Raw genomic sequence first — 15,704 nt, 5'->3', positions numbered from 1 at the left:
TATCAATGACATCACGATTGCTATTAAACACAGCAAGATATCTCTCTTTGCCGATGATATGAAGCTTTACAAACCAATTAATGATCGCAACGACACGATTCTCTTACAGACAGACTTAAACGCCCTCTGTTCTTGGTGCAATATGAATGACATGTCACTCAATATCAATAAATGTTTCCATATAAGTTACACCCGTAAAAAGAAACCATATGATACTAGTTATGAGCTTGTCGGGGTCTATCTTCAGCATGTAAATGAAATCCGTGACCTCGGTATTTATATGGACAGCAAACTTAATTTTATCTCACATATTAACAAAATAGTCGCTAAGGCGGCTCAGATGTTAGGATTTGTAAGAAGAAACAGTAAGGGCTTCAAACCGCACACCAAAATTATATTGTACAATGCATTAGTTCGCAGTCATAGCACGTTCTTTTGTTCCCTAATTGCCCCTTGGGTATTTGGGTATTAATGAGTACAAAAAAGAGTATTATGAACCTTATAAACACACGTTCTGATGACGTTGCAATGGACATTGCTTAACATTGAATTTCTTAACATTTTCGCTTATAACTTTTTTTATTTATAGTTCTACGACAAAAGTTACTAAACCAAAGTTGTAGAGAATTTAATTTGCAACAAAAAGTGTTTATACATTTTTGTAAGATAAATAGTTTAAGAGATACATCGTAAAAACCATTTCAACCCCTATTTTCAAGATGGCGGCCGTGGGACAAAGGTGGCGACCCCACAAACTTGGTTTTAGCTTTAGACTGACCCCCCCACCACTTCAAAAAAATAAAATTGCGTCCTCTAAAAAACGCAAGGTAAGGCCTAAAAAATGTAACATTTCAATGGAGTACATGACTTGCCTGGGATCGGAAACCTCCACAGGGTTGGTGGCGTCGGGCATGCGGCCCGTCATTAAAACTAAGCTGAATCTATTCTACAAATGTGTTGACGCCATATATAAGAAATGAGATAATAGCAGGTGAAAATAAAGATTAATTTAATCCATGTAATAAAATAAGTGATAAGTTAGAAAAATATGTACTTACACAAAGGGTCGGGTAGTACTTATATGCTCAGTGGAAAAACTAATATTCCGCCATACTATCTTAGAAGTTTTATTGGAGCTACGTCTCATCAGATATGTTAATACCTATCAGTTTCTTAATAGGGCGATTAAAGCTAAGTGAAAAGAATGTCCAATAACTGTTTATAGCAATATCAAGTAGGTACTGCAATATTGAACTTAATTAGGCACGTAGGTACACTCTACCGTACATTATTGCAGTCCATACTTAACCTCAAAATAACCGAGTTATAAAAATTCTGATTACTCTTAACTCCCATCGAATATCCAATTGATTTCAATTTATTTAAGATTTAGGATACATTTCCTATAGTTTAGTGAAGGTTTTCTACAGACGCAAGCGTAGCCCAACTTTCATACAAAAATGGGCATTCTCCTTTATGTTTGATTATTCTTTTTATTGTATTATTTTTATATTTGCCATTTTATTGTATGCTCGTTGTTCAATATATTTTTATAATGGCTAAATAACGTTTCATTTAAAATAACCACTCATTAAAATCAGTAATAAATCAAACAATAGTTAGTTATAGACTGGACGTCAGGACCCAAGGGCGCATCCAAAAACGGTTATTATTCGACAGTAACTAAATTAGATAGAACTATAAATAAGGAGCCTATTGCAATAAAGCATTTAATTTAAATAACTCTGATTATAAGATTATTGTAATTTTATTTTACTCTATTAAATTTTTTAAAAAGGCTTTCGAAATATAAATGTCTCTGCATTGGAACGCATTCCCAAAAAAGGAAAATTGTCAAAAATCTAGTTTATTTGTGTCTGAGAATAAACGCAAGACGAATCATAACAAATTAAAATTGGACAATAACCGCGAATTTAAAAAAAGTACTTTATAGCCACAAATTATAAAAAAAAAACTATTTACTAATTATAGCTACTATGTCAAAAAGAAATTAAAATTCTAAGTAGTTTCCTATTCCACCTCTAACAAATCAATGAAGTCATTTTTATGAGTTACTCTGCCACGGCATTGCTCTCTTATATTTTATATAAATGGAGGGCTTTAAAATGACTATTTGAATGATTCCAAGCTCCACATGTTGGACACTTTTATCCAATATGTTTGAGGTTGGTTGGAATTTGTTCAAAATAAACCACCACCATACAAAAAGCGGATATGTCCTTTACACCCACAAGTCATTACCAAACCTTAAAAATTCGGTTATGTCTTATTTGAAACGTCCATTCGAAAAGTCGTCACAAACCGCTTAGATATATACAAAAATAATATTTACAAAAAATTATCCCCGTTTGCGCATTAAAAACGTACAAATCTTGGAATGGGGGGGAATAGTATGGTAAAATTTTATACATATAATTTCAAAGAGCCCTGGGTGGTCTAAGAAGCATAACACGAATAATATACACACAATTGTAGTGTCAAAGGCAGCAAAAAAATATATGATTTTTGTTCAATATACCTATAAATTCGTAATAGCTAACGAACGTTTATTATCTGTATGAAATATGAAAGCACACAGGCTAATACTTATTGTATGACAAGGGGATCAATGGGCTTGGCAACGTTGTGACAATACGAGTTACTGGCATTACTTAATTGGCATCGATATATTATCAGCAAAAATTGAGCCACACATTAACACAACGTGTGGCGCACCGTCGGAGAGACAAGGCTGATGATGGTGATGATTAACACGACTTAATTGAGCACGTGGTACTGAGCCACACCTAATATATAGTTTGCATGTGGACCAGTCATACTGACTAATACAACAGTCATGAGTGCTCACTCACAAACCCCTTGAGAAGTAACAATTAAAAGATTTTTTTTTTACCTGAAAATACGTTTGTTAGCCTGGCTAGGTCGGCTTATACAAACACACCGGACATTCGGGTGAGTGCTTTAGGCGCTCACAACCCTTAAAAATTAAGTGGCCATGATGAGGACGACCCACTAACGGATCACGAACCTCGGCTCATGATCAACGGGAAAGGATGGGACATCATCGATTATGAATTAAAAGAGATCACAAATAATCAATTAAAATATTTGCAAATTGGTATGGGAATGTTTTAAATACGTGGAGTAAAAATGATCGGTCTGAAACAAAAAAAAATTCTACGTACAGCATAGAACATTTTTGATATTGATTTATTCACAAAAGTATGTGCGATGAACGAACGCACTAAAAATATTCCTTATCAATGAGAAGTAGAAAAAAACAGACAGACAAACAAAACTTACTATGCGCCAAAAAACAATCAAGCAGTCTTAACCCGCAAAACTGAATACCAAACATCAACCACAAAAAATATTACATACAAAAAACAATAGTTTCCAAATCTGTTTTCAAAATTTTATGTTATAGTGCAAACTATTTGCCAATACAATATTGTAGCAAAACTTGTATTTATATTAGATCACCTATCAACCTATCAATGTATTTATTTAAATTCACATAATCCTTATAAAATTTCTATGAACAGATGAATGTAAAAATAATTGACAGAACAGGAATGTCAATTTAAAAAGTAAACGCGTAACAAAACTTCTTTCGTCGTAACATACCTTCACACTGTGTCCAAGGAGTTTTATTTAGAGTGACACATCATTGAATCAATTGGTCAGTGCAATACTTCGTGTTATGCAGATCCTGTTACTATGTAGCATGATGGATGGCCTTGATGCCTGTAAACAATAGTACTTACAATTTATCCCATTATAAGTTATTTATACGCAATTAATCCAAAAGTGATACGTTACCGCCGATTGTAGATTAGGAAAATGTATTATTTTTAAATAGTAGTTGTAAATAGTATTTTGTATTTATAAAAATACAGGCAATATATTATCAAAAATATTGTAAAAACAGTATGAAATAAAGTTAAAAAAGAATACTTATCATACAAACCAGAATTAGTCAAATAAAATTTATAACTTAAGCCTGTATGCACCAACGTTCCTTAACTTTTCAGAAATGATATTATAAAAAAATAAAAAAATAATTAAAAAATGGTGTAATACATCATTCCATAACATAAAAACAAATTTAAATATTTCTAAAACGGGTCAAATTATAAGAAGTAAGTAAATGAAATTTTTAAACGAAAACCATTGTTTGTAATACATTGCTGGATTCGGCGTCTACGGTGTTGAATTGTATTAATAGTCCACTGAAAAGTTACATTTGGGGTTGCGTTTTTTAGAGGACGCAATTTTATTTTTTTGAAGTGTAGGGGGGGTCAGTGTAAAGCTAAAACCAAGTTTCTGGGGTCGCCACCCTTGTCCCACGGCCGCCATCTTGAAAATAGGGGTTGAAATGGTTTTTACGATGTATCTCTTAAACTATTTATCTGACAAGAAAATTGTATAAACATTTTTTGTTGCAAATTAAATTCTCTACAACTTTGGTCTAGTAACTTTTTGTCGTAGAACTATAAATAAAAAAGTTATAAGCGAAAATGTTAAGAAATTCAATGTTAAGCAATGTCCACCGCAACGTCATCAGAACGTGTATTTATAAGGTTCATAATACTTTTTTCTGTACTCTCATTAATACCCAAATACCCAAGGGACCATTAGGGAACAAAAGAACATCTGCCTGCTATTATTATTATTATTATTATTTCTAACCTCTTATTGTAAGAATAGCTGATAATATTGTGTTGAAGTTGTCGTTCAACTTATATCTTTTAGTTGTGCTACATATTTCTGTACGTGCGGATGTATTTTATTCTTTTTTTAATTGTGAAGACGATTTCGAATGATGTTAGACACTATTTTAACTTTAGTGAAAACTACTTTTTTTTTATTAGCATTTTGACTTTTTAAGTGAGCTTTTTTTATTATTGCATCATGAGTGATTGTTTTATTTGTAAAAAACCTTTAGGTGAAAATAAAATATGAACTGTGAAGGCAAAAGGTGTAAAAACTTTAATAGAGCGAGCTGTAGCAAAAAATGATGAGGTTAATGAACAATTTTTACGAACTGTTTCGGAAGTTACTGTACATATTTCGTGTTACTGTTATTACGTGGACAATCGAACCGATAATGTTGTTCGTCGTCGCAGCAGCAGCTCCAGTAGTTTATCGTCAGTTTCAGAAGCTCCAGAGCCAGACTTTGATTTTGTGAACAATTGCTTCATCTGTGCCAAAGCGATTCAGGATCCAAGTAATTCGCGTACAAGCCGACAACCGCGGGTTTGTCTAATACGTAATACGTAATGAGAGTACAAAAAAAGTATTATTAACCTTATAAACAGACGTTCTGATGACGTTGCAATGGACCTATGTCCATTTAAGCTATCTTAACATTGAATTCCTTAACATTTTCGCTTATAACTTTTTTATTTATAATTCTACGACAAAAAGTTACTGGACCAAAGTTGTAGAGAATTTAATTTGCAACAAAAAATGTTTATACATTTTTTTTGTCAGATAAATAGTTTAAGACATACATCGTGAAACCATTTCAACCCCTATTTTTAAGATGGCGGCCGTGGGACAAGGGTGGCGACCCCACAAACTTGGTTTTAGCTTTACACTGACCTCCCCTACACTTCAAAAAAATAAAATTGCGTCCTCTAAAAAACGCAAGGTAAGGCCTAATAAATGTAACATTTCAATGGACTATAAGCATTACAATATAATAGATCCATTTATAACATTACCCAAAAAGGTTCTCCGAAACAATTAATATGTAGGTAACACAAGACAAACAAAAAAGTATTGGTAAATAATTAACTCTTTCCTTTAATTTGCCCTATGTCTTTGCTTCCCATAATTTGTTTTACAATCAATTCCAATTCAACGTGGAATATATCCTTTGATATAAAAAATAATTTTCGTAATCTTTAAAAAGTGTGTGTGCAGTACACAGGTGTACTCTCTGTTCCTTCACTCTCATAGTCCGATGAGACAGTAAGCCGTTATGACCGGAGAGAGCTGAAACGCAAGATCAACGGCTTTACGTGGTTTCCGAGGCACGGGGGTATCACACCCCAACTTCGTGACTCCGAGCTGCGACTGAGTAATTTTTAAGATGGAAAATCCCATTCGTATTTATTTTTGGCCAGACCCGGAATTCGAACCCACGACCTCAGCGCAGTAGTTGTACCCGTACCACGTACGCATAACAACTACGCCACCGAGGTACCCATGCTTTTAATCTCAGAAGGGGTAAGCAGACCCGCAAGACGGAAAGTAGATCCACATCTACCTTCCGTCTGCATGCGTATTACGTCCCACTATGTATTAAGAGGCAAGCCCATCTCCAAATTATCGAGCACAAATATCAGAGCTCCAGACCAAAATCCTCAGCACCGCAGTTGTACCGAATTACAACTACGCCACCAAGATAGTCGGCTGTATCCGTTACTCATAAATTGTATTCATATTCGTGAGAATTATTCGCCAATGGCCTAATGAGGCACATTATCTCCTGTATTTGCCGGCTCGAACCAAAAGGTCCAGTAACTCATAATTCTAATAATTCTACCGCACCACTAGACTGTGGAATGGTTTGCTAACATAGGTGTTCCCTCCTTCCCACAACTACTTCCCGTTCGGGGATGTTTATCTCTTAGCCGTCGACATGCCTTTGGCCAACTCTTCACTTACCATCAAATGCAGTGAGACCACTTACCCGTGCCTGCTATAATAATAATAATATCAGCCCTGTATTATATACTTGCCCTCTGCTGAGCACGGGCCTTCTCTACTACTGAGAGTGATTAGGCCTTAGTCCACCACGCTGGCCCAGTGCGGATTGGTAGACTTCACACATCTTCGATATTCCTATAGAGAACTTCTCAGATGTACAGGTTTCCTTACGATGTTTTCCTTCACCGTTAAAGCGAACGATAAATTCACAAAGAATACACACATGATTTTAGAAAAGTCAGAAGTGTGTGCCCTTGGGATTTGAACCTGCGGACATTCGTCTTGGCAATCCGTAGCACTCCCAACTAGGCTATCGCCGCTTTTTAAACATATACATATGGAATGTTAACTCCATAATTATTGTTCCAATGGTCGTAATTGCGCATGGGTTGATACCAATGATAGGCTGACCAACATCTCCAGAAGGTTTCAATTGGACGTTGGATCAGACGCCAGACGCAAAAGACAGTACTGCTGGACATGGCATGCGTTGTGAGGAACTAACTACCGATGGCTTGGGTCTTGAGCTTCGGCATCAGAGGGTGCTTCATGATTTTATATTTTTATATGAAACATGTAACTGTATGGAAACCCCAGAATGAAGAGGATTAATATTTATTTTATTTAGAAATACCTTATTTCTTATAGGTTCTGGGTATTGTTTACTAGAAACTTCTATGTATATAAAAATGAATCCCTATGTCCTTTGGTCACGCCATCACGCGTGAACGGCTGGACCGATGTCTCGATTTTTTTTTGTTTTGCTTGTTATTGTCAGGAGAAGGTTCTTATGAAAGAAAAAAATCATAAAATTGCGCCGAAAATTAGAAAATTTAACGAAAATATGAATTTTATATAACTGTCAATTGTTTGAAATAACATAGTTAGGACGGGACAACGTCTGTCGGGTCAGCTAGGTCAAAATAAAATTACGCAGATCGGACTTCCATACACAAAGGAACTTTAAGACATCTTTTCAACAACAAAAATATTATGAAATTTCATTCAACTAACTCCGAACCTATAAATATTTGACAAACCTCTCAAATTAGCCGAGTAAACGACCAAAATTGTTTGAGTCAAACCTATGTTTTTGACCGTCTCGGGTGCTCTTAAGGTATATCTAGCTATAAATAAGTAGGAGTGTCGCATAGGGCAGGAGCATAGGGCGCGTGTGCACCACACCTGATCGATACAGCGGCGGGCCGGCGCATCCGGCATTAGTCTGCGAAGTACCGCTATCGCCACACGTGTGCAGTGTTAGTAAAACCGGTGCGAGTGAACTAGGGAATACTGACCATGGGCTACATTATCCGCAGTCATAGAAGTAAGTCATGTTTTATAATTGTGGAAGCTAGTGTCGTGGGTGATACCAGGGGAAAATCTGTTACCCAATGACTTGTGAAATTCGTAATGACAAACTTAGTACATGTACCTATATGTAATATATTTATTTCGTGAGGAAAAATAGGTAGTTTTGAATTAATTGTTTATATGAAAAACTCAAACAGTGGTGATAATTGGTGATAACTATATTTACATACATGATTATATATTACTTTAAGAAATAAAAGTGCAGTCAAATCTACTGTCCTGCGTAATTTGTGATATGACGTCAATATGCATCCTATGTATGTGGTAATGGTCTCAAACCAAAGCTAAATTATATAAAAAAATATTATATAGTAACTTTTTTGGGTATGAGACAATTTTAAGACTAATTAATACGCATTTCAATTGCACCGTTCCAGTTGTACCTATAGCCAGTTATAAATATTTTATAATTAATAAAACAAATCTATGATTACATGTAAATATTTACTACAATAAACTTTACTGGGATATTTTAATCATGACAACTGTCAGCTGAGACGACTTTACCTATATAGAAATTGTTATTAACTTTTTTATATATTTGTTACAGTGCTGACTTTGGCGGAGGTCACCGATTCTCTCGTAAAGAACTACAAGATAAATGTGAGGAACAACGAGACGCCGCTCGCTCACCTGCGCAATAGGCTGGATGGTGACCACGCCAGTCCGTTCTATATGGAGTGCGTACGTCAGAACCCTTTCGAGTACCTCATTCTGAACTCCGCTGAAGTTGATCAACTGATACAGACCTCAATGGAGCATAACGTCTCGCTGGAGGACCTGTGCAAAGTGCTCGCGCGCAGGGACCGCAATGACGATCGTGACGACTATTTTGAGCCGTCGGATAGTGATGAAGAGGAGGAGGCTGAGGCTGCAATCGGTCCGCAACCACCTTGGCTTGTGCGCGGACCTAACAACGAGTTGGAAGAAAACCCCCGCTTCCAAGATTGGGCCCAGCGCGCTATCAGAGTCTCGCCTGCCGCTGCCGGCGAATACGAATCTTGGGCCGTGCCCGGAATCGCGGGTATGGGTATTGACGAGTTCGAAACTTGGGTGTTGCGCGAAATCGCAGCTATGCCTGCTAATAATGCTGGGGCCGATGGTGCTGCTGCTGGCGATAACGAGGCACCTGTGATCAACGGTGAGCCCGCCGGCGAACCTGGAGTTGAGGCGGTTGTCAACAACGCCGCTGATGCTATGGAGGCGGCAAACTAAATACAAACCAGTATGAAGATGGTTGTAATGTGGCATACCTACTCCAAATATCAATGGGTACATGCCTCCACGTGAAGAGGACTAGAATTCCTCATCTCTAGTCACATAGACGCCTGTTCACAAGGCATTAAAATCCTTCTCTAGTTGATTTAAAATGATAAACTTGAGAAAATCCCCTCTGTGTCCTACGATGCCAATGTATTTAAGAGGGATTTATATTATATTATGTTAATTTGTGCCCTAAAGGGCATGTTGATAATTTTTCTAAAATATTTTTAAAAAATTAAAAATATTTTTGATAAACTTTTCTAAATTAAAGACCCTAGGTCATTATGAAGACTGAGGACACCCAAGCATTGCTTTGCGTCTTTTAGTTAATTGCGAGTATTATATGTTCCTAATACTTTGTGTATTTGCAAAGCGAACTGTTTTTTTTTTATTTAGATAATTATGATGCAACATTATTAATTTCCATTTACAATAATAATAGCTGGCTTGCTCAATTTTTTTTATAATTATTAGTACCTGTTCAAAGTACTGCTACTTCTCATAATTCGCTCCATTCATTCAGACTTGAATCGTCGCCTCCACACTTGGGTTAACGGGTTATTGTTTGACTTTAATCCGTCTTTACCCGTAATTTGCTTTATAATGTAGTTTGGCCTCTTGTAAGCAACGTTTCAGTACACTAATCACATAATTCAAGGTATAGCGCCTTCTTGCTTCTACAAGGCTATATTTATTTAAAATCCCCCTAAGTAAGCCCGGGTCTGATCATTGTCGAGTTGTTGGAGCATCATTGTACCCGTTGCTCTCAACAACAAGCCCAGATTTTAAACACATTGGCACTACCCTTTCTAAGTGTAATGTTTGTATTTATAAAAATCTGAATGTAATTTCTTCGATGGTTTATTATAAGTGTTTGAATCGTCCATTGCTTAATATAGTGGACTGATTTCATGATCTTAATATTAATAAAAAATGTAATACTCCGATTATACTCTTAATATAAATAAATGGATGCGATTGGTTGTTTTAATGTATACTCACACTGTAATGGTCGCTATACGAAATATAATATTTTACACACACACATATCACGCCTATAACCCAAAGGGATACGCAGAAGTGCACCTGTGGTTGCAACCAGGTAACATACTTTCCGCCTTTTGTATTTCATTCCATGATGTGACAGGAACGAGATGGTATTTGTACCCAATATGGTGATAGCCCCATGTCGGGTATAATTTTCAGACTCAGGTTGGATACTGAGCAGAAATACTTGATTTCACTGTGCCCGTCTCGGGCTTCGAACTTGAGACCTAAACTGTGCAGTCGCATCGTAATACAATTACGCCAACGAGGCAGTCGATATTTTGGAACAAACTAATATCGTTTTATAACAATAAACATTATTCGGATTTCGAAATTCGAAACTCGACCTTATTAACATAAATGTATGTAACTAACGTAAAATTAATATTACCTGTAAATTAATATTTAATATTAGCTGTATAATTATTTTTTTCTTACTTAGGTAAGACTTTTTTAAAATAATGTAATAGATCGCCACAAGCTAATCACAACTGCAATATTTTTAATTATCCATAAATATAGCTGTTTCTAAAATATGTAGAAAGAAAATCAATAAAACATTCTACAAAGTTAAAATTGGTCTACTCTGAGTATTAAAAAAGGTTTTATTAGGCATATAATGTTTTGTTTGGCTTCGTTAACCTCTACATGACAGATAAAACTAATACCTAACCATAACAAACGTATACTAACGTTTATTAGTAAGGTAGATATTTACTTTATTGCCCGGACTCTGTGGCTTACCTTGGGAGTGGTCTATGTCCAGCAGTTATTGAAATGGGCTGGTAATGATGATGTACACTTGCAATAGCGAAGTTTTATATTAAAGTGGAAATATTTTGAATTTTTACTTTGACACATTTCATTAAAAGAGTGATAAGCGCCTACTTATCGGCGGTTGGGCCAATTGATTTAAGCGACATTTTTTTTCGAAAAAATTTGACTAGGTTAAAAAAACATTAAAAAAGAGCTGATTTTAAATTTGTATGCAAGTTAGGGCGACAAAATGCAAGAAAAGAATGTAAGTCAATTAGATCTTCAACCATCTATATATTTTTTATACTGAGCGGTGGGATTGGCGAGCCGCTCGCATGATAATGCAGCCATTAACAGCTCACCCGAACTTTGAATTAGAAACACTGCGAGGCGCTGCACTGCGTTTGACACCCTAACACATTATACCTTACGTATATTCCTTAATAAATTCGTCCATCATCATCATCAGCCGCAGGATGTCCACTGCTGAACATGGGCCTCCTCCAAAGATCCAGATCGCCCTATTGGAAGTGACCCGTATCCAGCGACCTCCTGCGACATTAATAGATTAATACGCGTCTATTTGCAAATGGCGACTGCACTGGCTGTATATCTTAACAGCCTCTTGAAATAACTTGTTACATAGATGTAAGTAAATGAGTGTGTCATCACACGAGCCCGTCGGATTCTTCTCTCGTCTTTGAATGCCACATGTGACGGTTCTACCTCGGTGATCATCCGTAACATGGGTTTGTATATTACATAATATTGTGCAACATAGGTTAGTGGTGGCTATATCTTCTATACAAAAAATAAAACCCCAGAACATGGTAAAAAAGTAATAACTAACAAAAATGAAACTGCCTTACAAACCACTAAAATCCAAAAAATACTTTTATGAAACAGGGCCTACCTACTGGTTATTAATTCTGCAGTGGGTAACTATAAAATAATGTATATTATATATCGTCTCTATACACTTTGTCGAAATCCACTCATTAGTTTTAAGTTGATCACGTTAAGGCGATACCTCAAGGTCCATTTTCATACATTTTGTTTCGCCTTTAATCTGGGTAACTAAACAAGTATTGGCAAGTAAAGAATTTAAATTCACGTCTAGTTAGTGATTAGTTCTCGCAGTTGAAAGAAAAATGTAAAAATAATTAATAATCATGGATATTTCTGCCTTTAAAATTTCGTCATATTAAATTTTAAAGGCCGAAATATCCATGATTATTAATTATTTTTACAATGTATAAGGATATTTACATACTGAACATAAAAGACATCAACACGCAGTGCTATATTGAATATTTAAAGTACTTAAAAATAGGAACATTGCTTTATTATATGAATATAATTTAATTAAAAATATATTTTGTTAAACAAGTTTTTTTTTCAGTTGCATTTATGCCACTAATGAGTACCTATCCGGTACGTTTGTGTGGACTTGTTCTCCAGTCGAAAAAGAAATTGGTCGACATAAAAACAAATCTGGTGATCATCTAAGTAACAATCATCAATTCTAAAAGTGGAATGCAATAAAATAAATCATGCTGTGTATTTGATTTCCAATGGTTGAATGCCGGTCAACCGTTTGGAGCCCCGCGCGATGACTTAGCTGAGAAGGGAGAATTTTCGAAATTAAAAAAAAATACGGATTTTATCGCGGTATACTCGTATTATAATTATCTCCCGATGTTTCGAAGACTGACGGCCGTCGTGGTTACGAATTAAAGAAGATTTGTATGATAATTGTATAATTGTAAAATGTAGGTAGATATTGTAATTGACATGGCAGATGACCACCACCTCAGTCTGCCCCGTGACCACGAAGTCTGCAGTCTTCGAAACGTAGGTAGAAAATTATACTATAAGAAATATTTTTATTTCAATGTCTAACATTCGTGTATACATAAGAAATCAGTATTTGAAGTTTTCTTTGGAGAAGGTCATCACCTTGGTATCCAAAAAAACATCTTGGGGCCGTAAAATAATTGTGAATATAACAAAAAAAATGACACTAGAATTACGTAACTTTTGGATTGCGTACAGGAAAACGTGATATTTATCCGTGGCCTCGGTATGGTTAAATAGCCGTTGCTCACACTATTCCGGTGTCTGCATTGTTGAAGCCGGCGGTAAGTAAAGTAAGTAAGTAATTTCAGTGAAAGATCATAAAAAATAATAAAAACAAAAAAAGACAATGTACTAAGGTATCAGTAAATTTTGATTAAATAATAAATAAACAAATTCCTTAGTTAACGATCACATTTTGTAAGCTTTGGTTTAGCATCGACCATGCAGCCTGCTTGAGGTTTAGGTTCCTAAATAATGAAATGCCATATGGTTTTTGCAATAACCCTCAGAACAACAAGCACTATAATGTATATCTTGACACAATTTCTGAAAGGTTTTGACATTAGGCAAACGGCCTATTTTTTTACAATGAGCTCCCTCCATCTGATGTTATCCATGAACAAATAACAATTAAACCAAATACATGAAATTATTACTCATAAGTCTACTAAAATGTGAATGCATTGAAAGTTTTAACTGATCTTAAAGCCTGATGTGCCTATACTGGAATGTGTGGGTTGCTTATAGACAGCACTTATGTATGTATGTAGGTAGATAAAAAAACATTTACTAAGTACACAAAATTAAAATAAAAACTTATATAAAAATTAAATTAACACAACATAAAAATAAATATTAATGTAAATTTTATATCGATATTCCGATGTTTTTATTTGTAATGCCAAAGGATTAGCAGTCATATAGTATAGGTTCAGACCGGCTACTTAGCCTTTGAAGTCAATTTGAGTTCATCCTTCGAGGACGGCTGTAGGCGTCCACGCACGACAGCTGGCATCCCTTCTTCAAAATATAAACTTTTTATTACTATCTTTACTTTCTGCACCCTCTTTCCTTCTACACTATGTTAATTATACTTATAAAATCTACCGTGAAGCCAACTCTTTTTTTTTCGCGATGACAAACGCGGTATCTCTCCCGTAACTTGGAGGGGAACGGTTATGTTTTTATCAACGGTCTTACGGCCCAATGTCGACATTTGGGAGTATAGCATCATCCGAGCGAGCATTGGACCCAGTCTCTAACTTCTGTATATCACCGATATCAACTAAAACCCGCGGTGGCCTTCTTCGTTGTAATACAGGACGGCCCCGGGGTATCTTGTTGCACTAAGATAGCTGCGCGAAAGTCCTTTCGAGGAGTCAACTCTTAACTTTAATTTCTCTATCACTCACTTCTGCTATCGATCACCTATTCACCTTCCTCATATTATGATAGTTTGACAATGATTTTTTTATTGCTGTGCCGCTGATTTCTGAAATCCAGCGTGTATGAAATGAAGGACCGTGGGTGCCAATCCCGTAGGCAGGGTAGCTACCATAAAGCTAGGTGGTGCAATACACGAGGGCACCAGGGACCAAGACATTGACACTGATCAGTAACAAAACCAGAAACTGCACTTGTAAAGGAGCCCTCGCGCGGTAGTTTGCTTAGCACCCTTTTTTTAGGTCACCACCATGCGACAACTAACAAAGCACTTTGCTTAACAAAAAGTACGCACATAGGACCATGACGTTTTTTTTAATTTTGCATCGGGACTTGTTTACTTATTTACTTGATTGCCAGTACAGAGAGGAAAGCTTTATGTGATCCACAGCAATTTGCTACCAATATTATGAGACCAAAAATTCTCTCGTAATATCTACAACACAAGAAAATGGAAAATATTGTAGTATCAGGATTACGTGTTTGCCTGAATATACGCCATTTATAAAAAACATCAAGCCGTCGCGGGGGAATATTGAAACTCGTTTGTAAATAAAATATATATGAAAGGGTGTTTATATTTGAAAACATGTTAAAGTTAAAAACAGAAACGAAAATCAATAAACGAACTGGTACTATCACAAATTAAATGCATACACTATATCTTTTAGATGTACAAAATTGCAAGTGGCGAAAAGGCTGGGAGCATCGCCATTAAAAGGACAGGAAGCGGACTCCCTATCGATCCGACGAAACGCGTTTTGCTTTGTCATCGCGCATTCACCGACTACATTTAAAATGGCGACTCTGATCTATATGCTAAGTCAAATTCCTTTTTCGTTTGAACAGATTGCTTCAAAGGTTGAAGATCGAGTGTATTATTAATATGAAAGAATTTATAAAATATTACAATTTACTTGGAACCTTAATAAGTTTTCAACGTGGCTTTGTCCACACCACAACATAGAAGGCTATCTAAGTTGTTCAATAACCATGGAGAAGTGGGTCTCTCTTTGTAATTTGGTCTATATTGCGACTTCAGTTTTCGTGATTTTTATTTTTTGCGTTGTATATGGTTGGTTGGCTTGGTTCAATATAATACAAAACAAAAGAATAATTATTGTGTGTATTCTTTATGATTTATTGCTTGCTTTAACGATGAATTAAAACATCGTCAAAAAACTTGCATTTTGAGAAGTTCTTTTTGAGAATGTCGAAGG

At 35.8% G+C, this 15,704-nt stretch overlaps 1 protein-coding gene across 1 annotated transcript; it reads left to right on the top strand.

Annotated features, from left to right (window-relative positions):
- Positions 1–7,976: 7,976 nt before the first annotated feature.
- On the top strand, positions 7,977–10,356 carry LOC115440579. The gene is made up of 2 exons (XM_030164951.1): positions 7,977–8,068; positions 8,666–10,356. Exons 1-2 carry the CDS (start codon positions 8,041–8,043, stop codon positions 9,328–9,330), a joined length of 693 nt encoding a protein of 230 aa, XP_030020811.1. The 5' UTR covers positions 7,977–8,040; the 3' UTR covers positions 9,331–10,356.
- Positions 10,357–15,704: the final 5,348 nt, after the last annotated feature.

The sequence above is a fragment of the Manduca sexta genome, chromosome 27, assembly GCF_014839805.1.
Source record: "Manduca sexta isolate Smith_Timp_Sample1 chromosome 27, JHU_Msex_v1.0, whole genome shotgun sequence".
In the NCBI taxonomy this organism is placed as follows: Eukaryota; Metazoa; Arthropoda; class Insecta; order Lepidoptera; family Sphingidae; genus Manduca; species Manduca sexta.
This window is presented reverse-complemented; position numbering and strand designations above follow the sequence as displayed.

Excerpts from the sequence above, each read along its gene's own strand:
- LOC115440579 (XM_030164951.1), top strand. The coding sequence starts at position 8,041 with ATGGGCTACATTATCCGCAGTCATAGAA. Across the intron at positions 8,069-8,665 it reads CATTATCCGCAGTCATAGAA|TGCTGACTTTGGCGGAGGTC; the intron begins GTAAGTCATGTT and ends TATTTGTTACAG.